Source organism: Ictidomys tridecemlineatus, chromosome 3 (assembly GCF_052094955.1).
Source record: "Ictidomys tridecemlineatus isolate mIctTri1 chromosome 3, mIctTri1.hap1, whole genome shotgun sequence".
Taxonomy (NCBI): Eukaryota; Metazoa; Chordata; class Mammalia; order Rodentia; family Sciuridae; genus Ictidomys; species Ictidomys tridecemlineatus.
In genome coordinates, this window is record NC_135479.1 from 107,055,178 (window position 1) to 107,069,369 (window position 14,192).

At 36.1% G+C, this 14,192-nt stretch overlaps 1 protein-coding gene across 1 annotated transcript; it reads left to right on the forward strand.

Annotated features, from left to right (window-relative positions):
* Positions 1-2,294: 2,294 nt before the first annotated feature.
* On the forward strand, positions 2,295-11,326 carry Otol1 (otolin 1). The gene is made up of 4 exons (XM_005338298.3): positions 2,295-2,656; positions 6,478-6,567; positions 9,271-9,342; positions 9,970-11,326. The coding sequence occupies exons 1-4, from the start codon at positions 2,296-2,298 to the stop codon at positions 10,866-10,868; spliced, it is 1,422 nt and encodes a 473-aa protein (XP_005338355.2). The 5' UTR covers position 2,295; the 3' UTR covers positions 10,869-11,326.
* The last annotated feature ends 2,866 nt before the right edge of the window (positions 11,327-14,192 follow it).

Here is a 14,192-nt window from a genome sequence, read left to right on the forward strand (position 1 = left end):
CTCCGTTTTATAACCAATTGTAGTGCATAATAAATCTTATCTTGCATAATTCTTGTGTGGTATAAATGACATACCAATTATGAAGTGCCTAGAACAATGCCTTCCAGGTTCTCAGTGTTGAGTCATTTCCTTTCTTTCAACCCCTCTCTTGCCTGCACCCTTAGGACTAGTTTACCAAAATCCTATCACAAACTTGCTTCCAGGATCAAAAATATTTTTTACGAATGGAAGAATAACACAGACATGTTCTATTAAGGAAAAAAGGAAGGTGATTTCCCCTGTGACTTCACTTTTTACAGATACCATAGAAAATATCCTAGAGCTTTAACACTCAGCATTCTGCAAACTCCAGTGCTTCTTATAGTAAAGTGGTGAAAGAATGAAAAGCCACTAATATTTCACTTTGGGCCTTTGGCCAGATCTATTTCTCTATAGTCTAAAGATGTGGGCCTCGTTATATTTGGATGTTTACTGTGGAAAAGATTCTTAAAAGGGTTGAAGTGGGTTTTACTTGGCTTCCTATTGTAGCACCCAGCACAAGGCTTCTTAGATGTTCAAATCAATGTTTGTTGAACAAATGATTGTTTTATTGAATGCGATTGTATGAGCTATTGAAAGTTCAATTATTTTGCATTTAAACAATATCCTAGTTTTTGGTGAGGCTGGTTTGACTGGCTGGTGCATGTTAACCTTGTTTGGTGTGTTCACTTGCGCGGGGTATAGTGTTTTTAAGAGTGGGATCTGTATTTGGAGAAATACAGCATGATGCACTACCTTTCACACTTCCCCCTCTTTGTTTTTGTTGCTTCTCATTGCTCCTTCTTGGGCTGTAGGCTCCTAAGAACAGAAACATGGGTTATGTTTGGTGTCAACATTATGTGCAATCCTGCACTGCTGGTGACATGGTTGATAGTAAGTGGATGAATATGGAAGAAGGAAGGTTAACATTTTGGATCTTTATATGATTTGGGAGAGGAAGTGTCTTATCTTGTCTCTTCTCATCTGCTCTGATTTATATCTGTTTTCTCCATAGCTCTGTTCCATTGAGCTATCCTTGGATTTATTGTTCTTTAATCCCATCCTTATAAATGACACATGATTTGTGGAAAGGGTTTAGGGTTTGAAATTAAAGAATCCTGGATTTAAGTCCTAAATCCATAATTTACTTGGTGTGTGACCTGGACAAGGTATGTAATCCCTTATTGGCTGCTTCCTCCTCTGTGAAGGTGAAGAAGGATGTCACCTACCTGGAATAGCTGTTTTGAGAACTGGCTGAATTGATGTAAGGCACCTTCTCATAGTAGTGACTCTATGCATAGTATGTGTTTTTACTATCCTTATTTTCTTTCTTTTTATTCTCTTACTACTTATCTTAATTGTGTTTTCTCCTAACATATAACATGCATTTCTAACCTTGGCTGTCTGTTAGAAGCTACCAGACTTCTGGGAGTTGATGGGGAATGGAATACTGTGAATTATCACAATTTTACTTCATTGCATATTACTTTGGACATTTATAAAACCTTAATAAGAATAACCACACTTTATCCCATTAGAAGAATACAAGGATAAATGTGAGTTTTCAGAAAAACTCCCCAAATTATAGAGCAAAGAATTAAAGAGTTAAATGGCATGTAAAGAATCTAAGGACGTAGGATATATTCAAATTTATGATTTTTTATTGTCTCCCTCTCCGTTAATTATAATAGATTCCCAAAGAGTGCTCTCACAACAGGACCATTATCCCTGGTAGATTTAAAGACTATTTCATCAGTATTTTTTTTTCTTGAAATAATTGAGTTTGCTGGAATAAAACATTCTGTTCAATATTTTTCATCTCTCTTTAATACAAATATATTTGATTCCTATAAATCTGAGTGAGGTCAGTCAGGAAATTACACATATTTTTTTCCACAGGGTATATGAGCTATTAAGTTGTGTTGCATTTATTATAGATCATGTTTGCTATTTGGCAAGATAATTTGAATGATTGAGAATACTACTTTAGAACATGTAACACTGAGAAAGCAACCAGAAAGGAGAACTGAAACAAAGTGTTCCTTATAATAAATACTTCAAGTAAATAAAATATTTGGTTTTGATTCAAGCACACATTTACATATAAAATATATCAACAATATATCATTTTATATTATGCATTCTGTTCATTCTTATGGTTCACATATGCATATATTTCTCCCATGTAAGTATATATTTACTTCACTTAGTCTTTTCAATTGAAACTCATATAATTTGTGTCTATTTTTTTATTCTATCTTTCTTTCAGCCTCAGATATGTGGATGTTTTCTTGGATTTGGTTCATTTTAATTATTTTTGCTATTGCTGGTGTGGACACAAGAGCAAAGACCACACCATACATCAAATTTACGAAAAAATATGAAGGAGAAGAGATACCCAAGGGTCTAAAGCCATCCAGTGGTTCACCTCAGGAGGAAGAAGAAAACCCACTGATGGAAATGCCTGCAATGGCGGCACCCACTGACCCCTCAGCCCTGGAGTCTGCCTTCGCCACCGCCACTCTCTTTTCCTTTGAAAACTTCACTCTTGACACAGCTGATTTCTTGTTGAATTGTTGTCGTTGTTGCTCACCTATTGTAGGGCAGAAAGGAGAACCTGGAAAGACGGGAAAACCAGGTATTTGAAATATATGGGAAGCCATGTTTCTCACTTGTACATCAATAAAGAGGTGGGTCAGAGGACAGCATTGTTCCAAAGATTTTTATACTGTCATGCAGATGGTGATAGGCCTAGGGGTAAGATTGTCACAAATGCAAATGCAAATGGGTGCTGTGCAGCCCAACATGATAACCCCTAGCCATATGTGTGGTTATTAATAAATACTGAAATTAAAATTAAATATGATAAGCAATTCAGTTCCACAATCATTTCCAGTGTCTGATTACCATATGTGGCCACTGACTACTCATTTGAACAGCACAGGTATTACAGAACATTTCTATCACTGCAGAAAGTTCTCTTGGACTTTCTGGCTAGAGTCAAGGCAGGGATTTCTGACCTCAGTCCTGGTGCTCCAGATCTCCAAACTGAGTGCATTTATTATGTGTACAGTCTTTTCATTAATGGCTGATTTAAAAAGGTAGATGAAAATTCTATTGCCTGGTAAGAATGTGTGCTGACTGATGGATTTTTTGAGTGCTATTTGTAGTTAGGATTAGAGATGGAATGCCTGTGAGGTAGAGAATGAAGTGCGGGATTCGGTTTGCTCCTCATTGAAATTCTGAAGCAACACTGTGTCCTTGCCCAGCAATTTTCTCCATTGAACACTGTGGTTATTTATTTCAAAATTGTAGATGTCTTTAATATATATGTAATGAATATACTTTCAGTTTTATTGTAATACATTTTGACTTTTACATGTCATGTAGCAGAGAGAATTCAAGGTAAAATTAAGATCAAAATGTCAATTTCAAATTCGCTCTTCCTTGAAAAAGAATTCATATCGATGTTTGCTGAGTCTTGCCTGAAGAATAGAAAGTTATAAAGTCAGTAATTATACATCTTCACGGGCTTTTCATTCGTTTCATCCCATTGCGGGATCTTTTAATATATATAGTCAGCATATATTCAGGGCTGGATTAAGGGGTGAAGGAGATGGGCAGTGGCCAGGGGCATCAAGATTTCAGGGTTGCTAAAACTTGCAAAATGTGATGAGTCTCAGAAAGTCATATTTACCAGAACTTTTCTAGCATCCTGTTTGGCTGGTAAGCTGTTCGTGAGTGAGTGGAAACCCCAAGGGCAGGGTCAAGTAGACACAGCTGGTTGCTAAGCTGTCATGTAAGGCTTTGAAGTCTATAATACCGGGGCTTTTGTTTTACCCAGTCATGGATTTGACTGGGCTGTTCTTAGAGTTCAACCCCTCCTATAATCCTATGTGACAAATATTTTGAAGATGTCAAGTTATTAGCCTGTTTTATTCTGACTGGACAGTGCTTAAAGGCTGAAAATATTGACTCTATCATGGTCTTACCCTAGAGAAGCTTCATTACTTCTGTCAGTCTCAGTTTCCAAAATGGTAAAATGTGATAATAATGATACTGATTTCACAGAATCATCAAGAAGAAAGAGATACACACAAGAACTCATTGTGGTGCCTGGAATAAAATAAATACTCAGATAATCATTTTTATCTTTCCAGTTATCTATGGCAGGAGTATGGACCTGTCTTGTGGAATACTAGGGGCCTTATATGACAGGATGCTGCTTTTGACATTGAGAAAGAGACATATGTTCCAGATATTAGTATTTTTAAAGATATTACTTCTTTCTCTTTTCCCCTCCCCTTCACGCCTCTCCTCTCCACTCTGCTCTCCTCTCTCTCATTAGAAATCTAAGAGCAACATTGAACAAACTTGGAAAAGAAAAACAAGGCTACTAAAATTCAACCATTTAAATTCTCCTTCATTAATTTTCAGTCTTTGGTCACATGAACACATAAACATGCACATTGCAAACATCACATTTTGCATTATCTACTTTTAAAAGTCACTAGTCTAACTTTATAAACTTTCTGAATGAAAACATCTTGAAATATTCAGATATATCTAATAATCAGCAAAGGTAAAAATTCTATTTTAAAGTTTTATCTTCTGCTTCTCTCTTTAGTTCAGTTATGATTGTAGGTACTACATGTCAAGAATGGTTGGCATTTTGTTTTATTTCAAATCTTTATAGAAATGTTAAAAATATCATTGCATTTCACCTGATGATTTGGTCACAGTCTAGGGAATGTTTGGTAAATCTAGAGGTTGTAGCACCTGTGAGTGCAGAACCTGGAGTCAAAATCAGTTTGTGACCTTGAAGCCTCAGCTTTTCCCTTCATGTTTAGTTTCATGGTAATTACGAAAATCAAATCCAGATATACATTTTACCAGGATGAAAGGGGTAGCCTCCCTCTTCCCTGTAGCTTCATGTAAGTTGTTTTTGTGTTCCCGGTATCACCTGGGACAGCACTTTATCACATCCCTCAATAGTGTGACCACATTGAGCCTTTGGGGGGCCATGGGGAGGTGGGTATTGCACAGGGAAATGAAATTGACCATTTTGCTTGCTCCCACCTCCTCTGCTTCTTCTTTCTCCATCTCTTTCTCCTCCATGTAATCTTCTCTTTTCTAGACATAAGAGCTTATCCATCTTGGTTATTTGACCTTGCCTTTAGCCTTAATTTCCATTGCAAACAATTTATTAATGGTTTTCTTCCTTCCAAACAAATACTGTATTCTTTCAAAGAGGAATTCTATTGAATATAAAATTTCATCCTATTCCATCAGCCTTAATTATATTAAGGTGAAGTATTATAATTTCATTGAATGTACTTATTTATATGGTTAACTTTCAAAGAAACTGGCCTTAAATTATTCCAATTGGAAAGTGATTCATATGTCTGGAATAGGACTGGGGTTTCAGGAAGAATAATTTTCCTAGGCTTAGGATCCCTCTGTGGTCCAGGTAAGTGGAAGGGAACTGAATTGCCCTGGTGAACAAGGACACTCAATGAAGTCGGATCCTTGTGTGATCTGACCCTTGCCTGCTTCTCAGCCTCCTCTTATCCTTGATCACTATTTCCACCCATAGGCCCCCCCTTTTTTTCAGTTGCTTAAAAATACTATGGTCTTTTTAATTCTTACTTTCTTAAAATAACTACCTGCTCATTTTTGCTTCAGAAAATCCTAGTGCATTCATTGAGTCTTTTCTCAGGGATCTCTCCTCTGATCCCACAAATATAAGTTAGGTTCTTTTATAACCCTATCATACAATAGGACCTTCCTATTTTTCTTTATATCATCAACTACAGTGTGGCAATTTTGATTTCTTTATGTAGCTATCTATTCAATGCTTATCTTTCATGGAGTTTCAGCTTTTGGGGATTGGGATTGCTGGCATGTTGATGGCTGTATTCCTAACACTAGCAGGGTGCTCGGTGTGTGTGTGTGTGTGTGTGTGTGTGTGTGTGTGTGTGTGTGTGAGAGAGAGAGAGAGAGAGAGAGAGTGTGTGTGTAAGGTGCTTGGTGTATAAGACAACTCAGAAATAGTTCCTGAATGAATGAATACGTGGATGAATGGGAAACCTAAAAGTGCTAGGTATTATGTTTTTGCTTCCAATTTGAAAGTGTGGTCCATATGAGTTTTAGTGTCAGGTAATTATTTTGTTCTTGCTGTTTGATGTAGTGCTGCTTCCCTGAATCATTTGATCACTGCCATGAATACAGTGACAAGTACTAATGGGCTCAATTTATCTATTCAGGTGTACAAAATTGCAAATCAGACAAAAATATTGCCCTTAGAACTCTGTAATAGTTTATTCTCACCTGATTTTATGATTAGAACATTGACAGTTATTAGTTTAAAAAAAAATGACTGTCCCCCTCATCCCCTAACTAATGAATTTCAAAAGAGATTTTTTTTCTATATTGATAGTTTTAAACCCCTGTTTCCAGGTCTTAAAGGAGAGACTGGTAATATGGGGATCCCAGGACCACAAGGAGTCATTGGACCCCAAGGCTCAAAAGGCCAGAAAGGAGAGAAAGGTAGGTAATTAATTTCATTTCATGCCAAAACCTCAAGGGACATTTTGCATCATTTTTAAGGAGAATAATTTGCTAAGTAATTTCTTGATTCTTGAAGTTATGTCAGTTTTTAAGTATTTAAGTACTTGGTAAAGTATATTGTGAATTCATTTGATATAGAATTATTATCTTTGTAAGTAGAAATTTAGAAATTTCTAAATTTAGAAATTCTAAACTGGTCTGGGAAACACACACACACACACACAAACACATACAGAGTTACACAACTTTCCTATTTCTGATTGGACATCTGGTTGACCCAGTGACTGGGAACCACAAAGTATAGTCTCTGGGGAAGGGTACTTTCCTACATACTCCAGGTAGGCTCCTACTTTTGATGCAAATTAATTTCATAGTGAATAGAACTAAATAGAGCTGGCAATGCTCTACAATATTCAATTTAGGTGGATAGCCTGACTGCTAAGGAGAACTTGCCATTTCCAGTGACTCACTAAAAGCAGAGGCAGTATTGATGGGGTGCAGAGCCATGAGTTAAAACAGAAGTATTAAGCATATAATAGTGACTTTGGACCAGTGGCTTTACTTTGCCTGGAAATTGAGGGGAATGAACTTGATACTTATTTATACCGCTATTTACTATCAAAGAAGATTTGTAGTTATGAGTGCTATCATAGATCTTTTCCAGCTCAGAAATCCTATAATTCCATAGGTGTGTCAGTAAAGAAGGCTTTCCTGCCCCAGGAAATCCCTGGGTCTGTAAGTGCTCCAAGGTACTGAGGGAAGATTACAGATTCACTGGGACATTGAGAAATTCCTCAGTGAATAGGAGCAGCCTGTAGAAATACCATCTATTCATCAAGTTCGATGTTTGAGCTTTAGTGTCACATGTCAAAAGACCTAATATCATCTATACATCACCCTCCACATGGCTCAGGAACTGCCTAACTCATTTCTGCTAGAACACTCAGTGAAGTAATTACTCAAAAAAGATGCTAAGGTAAGAAAGAGCTACTTCACACTTGTCAGTTATGCGATTTTCATTCTCAGAAACATTTAATCCTTTTGTGGCTGAATTATGTTAGCAGAAACCCTGTGAAATATAGATGAGTGATGAAACTCCCCAGTGATTCATATATTCTGGAAGCTAGACTTCTGGAAGTAGAAGAAAATATAAGGAAGTATTGTAAGGTTCTTAAGAATATGCTTTGATGAAGGATCAAAAGTAGAGATTCATTCAGCCAACTCTCTATAAAGTGGAAACTCTACTTTCCTTTTACTTCCAGACTTACCTTGGACTCTTGGCTAAGATTGAAAGTTAAAAAAAATAAAATAAAATGAGTAGAATGGTTACATTCTGGCTAATGACTACTTGATTAATTCACTACAAGCAATGAAATCCCTTAAATAAACTTGAAAACTTCAATAACTCTGTGAGTGAAGGTCAATGTTCTATTATTAGCAAGGACTGGAATAGGCTTGGGCCTTCACTTCCATTTGGGTTGGGTTCTCTCAAAATGCATCTGGATATTTTCTTGATGGCCTATGAGTTAATTTACAATTTTGTATTTTCTGTGGAGTGGTAATAGAGGAGGTGGCTACTTAGAACTCATGGGATTTCTTTAGTGGGTACTGTGAAATTAAGGGAACTTATTTTCATTACTTTTAATTTGATTTAGGTTTAATTTTTTCCTGACAAAAATTAAGCAAAATTGTGAGTCATAATATAAATAATAAAGTTGGCAAATAGATGCCAAAGAAGGTAATATACAGTCATGTTTGACTCTGTGAAAATTTTTATTTTTTTTTCATATCTCATGTTCTTCTGGTAAAAGTGAAAACAAAAATATTTGCTCTACCATTTTTGAAGGGGATGTGTTATAGGCTTTGTAAATTATAAGTGTTCCAATTCATGAAATATGCTGTTATAGAGCCTTCTTGTTATATAAGAGGAAGTATTAATATCAAATAAAATTAAATGAATTTAAAAAATGTCCAGGGTAATTTAACAAAATGTTAAGAGCTTGGAACAGTATTTGGCACAAATTGTTAATACAAGTTAACTATTTTTAATACTATTATTATTGCTATTGTTTTTTACAATCAAAATGAATCTGTGATAGACTTAACAAGATAGGACAATACAAAATCCATTTTATTGTAACATGGCAAATAACTGCAAACCCAAATCTTTCAATGTTCTTCAAATATGATTTCTCATAGTCTTATAATTTGTCCAAAGAACATTTGAAAATTATTCCAACATGTAATGAAAATTGACTTTTCTTTCATGCTCTAAGTCAGGGATAATTTTTCATTCCTGGATGGATTTTTGTTATGACTAGTTTTAGCCAATTGCATAATACCGTGTTCTGTGCTTTACTGAGGCATGGTGGGCATATAAAGAAGACAACTGAACTGTCATTTAAAATTTATAATAAAATAAGCATAATCACATACATATGCAAGATAATGCAGGATGTGATGAGGAGTTTGAGGAGTCCTGGAAATGCCATGAGCAAAATGAAGTCTATTTGAAGGATTGGCATTCAAATCACCTTCAATAAATTCCCTTTTCACATTACTTTACCTTTAAGCCATTTTGGTTAAAGGAAACACTGGAATGTGACGTGGTTGTGAAAGGGATGTTTTAGATATATCATAAATAACATAGTTGGAAAAAAGTTAATCTTGCTATCATTTTAGGAGTAAAAGGAGAGCGTGGGGACCAAGGGACAAGTGGAGTTCCAGGATATCCAGGAAAACCTGGAGAACCAGGTACAATACAAAATATATAATTGTGCACAATCATGAATGCTGTAAAGCCCTCATTCTTTTCCTGTTTGTATTTAAAGTTTTCAGAGAAGTAAGATGGAAATATAAATTACTACTATTTTTCGAATAATTCAGTGTGCTGATTGAAATAGGTCTAGGAATTTAGAGATGAGGTAAAGATATCTGAGCTCTATTCCTCTCTCTCTCTAGCTGTCAATTTTTTTGGTTTTAGTTTCTATGCCTTGTAAGATTTTGGGTTTGGATAGACAATATGGAGATTTAGGAGAATACTTGAGATGGGTCAAAATACAAAGGGTAATTAATTTTATATTTTAAGAAAAAAATATTTTTATATTCTTTATTATCTTAAAGGTGGAAAAAAGAAGTAGACATGTGAATTCTGAATGTAAGCTATTGTTTCTTGGAAGCACAAACTTTTCTCTTTCTGGGATTATGACATGTTATAAATTGCTCATTGCATTTATGGCTGCTAGGCACAGCCTCTGTCAAGCAAGAAGGGGTTTCCATGTCCAAAGAAGTAAATTTTATTCCTATTTTTCCAGGTCTGTGGTAATGGCATCTTGTTTGGCTTTTGTGATCCTTAAACGTTATTTTAATTTCTCATTTCAGGTGGACTTGGTCCTAAGGGGGACAAAGGAAACATTGGCTTGGCAGGAGTGAAAGGACAAAAAGGCTCACAGGGAGACCCATGTGAAAATGGCACCAAAGGAGATAAAGGAGACCCGGGGGCCGTGGGCTCTCCAGGACTGAACGGAGAGCCTGGAGCCAAAGGAGAGAAGGGGGAGATGGGACAGAAAGGCTACTGCGGAGATTCTGGGGAGAGGGGAGGAAAAGGGCAAAAAGGGGAGGAGGGGGTAAAAGGAGAAAAAGGTAGCAAAGGAGACACTGGGACAGAAGGCAAAAGGGGCCCTGATGGTCTGCCTGGAGCTAAAGGTGATCCAGGACTTAAAGGAGAAAAAGGGGAGTTAGGTCCTCCTGGTCTTTTGGGACCTGCTGGGCCAAAGGGTGAGCTTGGGAACAAAGGGGTCCGAGGACCTATTGGGAAGAAGGGCTCACGGGGCTTCAAGGGCTCCAAGGGCGAGGTCGCCAAACTCCCGCAGTCGGCCTTCAGCGCTGCTTTGTCAAAGCCATTCCCTCCTCCCAACATCCCCATCAAATTTGACAAGATTTTATATAATGACCAAAGGGATTACAACCCTGCCACTGGGAAATTTAACTGCAGCATCCCTGGGACATACGTCTTTTCTTACCATGTCACTGTGAAGGGTCGACCCGCTCGGATCAGCCTAGTGGCCCAGAATAAGAAGCAGTTCAAGTCCAGAGACACTCTCTACGGTCAGGAAATAGACCAGGCCTCTCTCCTCATCATCCTGAAATTAAGTGCAGGAGATCAAGTGTGGCTGGAATTGCCAAAAGATTGGAATGGGATTTATTCCAGTGCTGAGGATGACAGCATTTTTACTGGGTTCCTTTTGTACCCAGAGGAAACTCCTGGAATTTCACCATAAATTTGGGTATTGGACACTGTAGTTGGATTTAGTGGAATAAATATTGACATGTAGAAGTAAACTTAAAAAAAAAAAAACTTCTATTTTTTTCATGATTAAAACAATAATACAGAAAAATTACATAATAGTGTAGATTCAATTAGTATTTCTATTCTAAGGCATCTTCTTTAAAACAATTGAGAACATATGTAACTCTGTAGCTGACATTTTTTGTTTAGTATTATAATGACATTACTTATTAATCACTAAATTACTATTTAAAGGATTAATGTCTTCATGGAAAATATGAATTAGATTTATAATTAATAAATATATTCTTCTAAACATTTCTATACCTCATGTAACTGTGTGTTAATAGCTGACAAACTATCACGATAGGTCTTTCTTGAAGTTTCTGATTCTCTTGGTGGAATTCTCATGTCAGTTTCATTCTCACATTAGTTTAATTCAGTGGAAATGCATGGAAAGAGTGTCAAAATTATCTAAAATATGTTTAAAATTTATCATGTGTAAGGGTTTTTCCATAAAACCTGTATTATGTGGACAAGAGTGTTTGGTAAAATGGAAAAAGAACGTTGATAAAAAGTTATAGCTCAATCATAGAAATGATGCAACCCTTCATCAAATTATTGTGCTTACAAGAACTGAATGTCCCTAAAAGATTAAAGAATAAAATTAAATCATTACTGATCTAAATTTCAGTTCTTTCTTCATGGTGGAACATTTAATTAGGATAAACTCTTTGGCATCATTATTATCATCTCGAGAATAATTAATTCCAGTTATTCAGTGATAACATTGCTGGAGCAGGTGGGAGATTGGGAATTCATTTGCAATGTGAATGTTTAATAACTGTGAATATTGGATAATTCAGCAGCTTCATTTTTTAAAAAAGTGAATTTATTGAATTCAAACTGAATTTGGTTCTGTGAAGGTAGATATGCAGATTTGTAAATTTTGGGGTGTCAAATGAGGGAGTGGGTGATAGGAAACTTTATGGTCTTACTCTGCCAACTTTGGCAAACATTCACTTTTGGGATTCTCATCCATATGTGTATCAGAACAGTGTTTCCCAAACTGTCCAGAGGAACACCATTTCTGGACATTGCTATTATGAATCACTTGAAAAAGTAAGTTTTGCTTCAAATACATGTTGAATGTGCTGTATTCTATATCTACCTCCTAAAAATTTATAAAGCCCATTAGTGTAGTCTCTGACATTCCCACAGAAAAGAAATCATATTAACTTTGTTTTATTCAGTGATCCCAAGTTCATTGTGTATTTAGAACATATCAAGTACTAGCCTGTGGGACAATGTTCTGTAGGAGTTTAATTTTGGAAATAGTGCATTAGTTTCTCATCCAAGAATTTTTTTTTTTTTAAATAAAACTGAGGTGAAGTTCACTCTTGACATTTCTCTCTTCCTTTATCAGTTCTTTTCTGTTTAGGTCATGATATGACTTGAGTAGTGGCTGTGCCTGTTTCTGTCAGAAAGTACATAAGTTAACTTGCAAGTAATTAAAAAAGACATGCTTACACTGGAAATTTTCTTTATTTTTTAATTTAAGGATTAGATAGTGAAGAGATTTAGGAACTTAGTTTGTTTCCTTGTTTGCTTCTATGTTTGATCTTTTTCTTTATATCTTTTCCACCATTGGGTCATCCAACTCACCTAGGAAGACAGAAGGAAATAAATCACACCAAAGCATTTGACATAAAAGGCAATCGGGCAGAGAACCATTAAGGGAGCAATAATTCGTGTGTAGGTTTTGTGATATCTGACAAGTGTCTTTCACCTATGTTTGTGGAGGATGTTTTACAGGAAGTTAGAAGTTAAGACCTCAGGGTTAGTACCCAGGATTGATGGTAATTGTGAGCTTTCCCCAGGGCATCCAAAGGAAGGAACTTGCTAGCCTGTGGGAATGGTTTTGGGAGATGACTTCCAGGTTCTTTGACACTTTCTGCTATTAAGGTAGAGAACTGTCACAATAGAGTGTTTTCTTCCTTCAATATACCATGTCTCCTAATTGATGAAAGCAAAAGGCCAAGAGTGGATCTTGCTCATCCCAAGGATTTGAATACAATCACTTTCCTATTCCTACCCTAAGGACTACCAGCCCTGAGTATTAAACAGCATGGATTGCTAAGAGTTAAACTAACATCTTGAGCTTAACACGACAAAGTTGAACTTCTGAAATCCCCATAAGTGTTCCTCCCACATTCTTCCTTAACTCATATAATGACGACTTCTGTCTAGTTGTTCAGGCCAAAAACTTGTGTCACTTAATTTTCCTCTTTTGAGTTAAATCTGATTTGTCAGAAAATCCTTTTAGTGCTTCTTTCAAGATGTACAGAGTTTGATGACTTCTCACATCTCCATGACCACAACCCAGATCAAGCTACATAACTTATTACCCAGATTATTGCAAGAATATCCTAACTGGATCTCCCTAACATTTAAGAGGACCAAAATGCAAATAGGAATTGTTTTAGTTAGCTTTTTCCACTACTGTGACTAAAAGAGCTGACCAGAACAATTTTAAAGGAGGAAAAGTTTATTTGGGGGCTCATGGTTTCAGAGGTCTTAGTCCACAGAAGACTGGCTCCATTTCTTGGGGCTCCAGATCTGGCTGAACATCGTGGTGGGAAAGTGTGGCAGAGGGAAACAGCTCCCATTATGGTGATCAGGAAGCAGAAAGAGAGACTCCACTCTCCAGATATAAATATATACACCAAAGCTATGCCCTAATTCCCACCTCCTCTAGCTATACCCTACCATTTCAGTTACACTCAGTTAATCCCTATTAGGGGATTAATCCACTGATTGGGTTAAGACTCTTACAAACTAATCATTTCTCCTCTGAACCTTCTTGCACTGTCTCACAAGTGAGCTTTTGGGGGATACCTCACATCCAAACCATAACAGAATCCATAAACTATACATCTAAATATTTAAAACTTAAAAACCAAACTAACAGTAGTTTAAAATATGTTCTATACTCCTATTTTGAAATATGTGCTTTTTATGGAACACATTAAAAATATTTTTAATATAACAGTAAACAAAATAGCAAAGATGTTGAACTACTATTGTGCATGTGTGATTAATAGGCAGATTACAATTGGATAAATAGTAAGAAAAAGCTATTAATTCATGAATTACTATTGTTTATTTCATAGATATTATTTTTAAAGCTTAATTTCAGAAAAAAATGTTATGATTTAAATTTAGAGAAATTTGTTCATCTGAACTATTAATGCTTGGGAATGAACCTGAAATTTTATATATCATGTTCAAGTATTGTGATGGTGTTATATAAGAT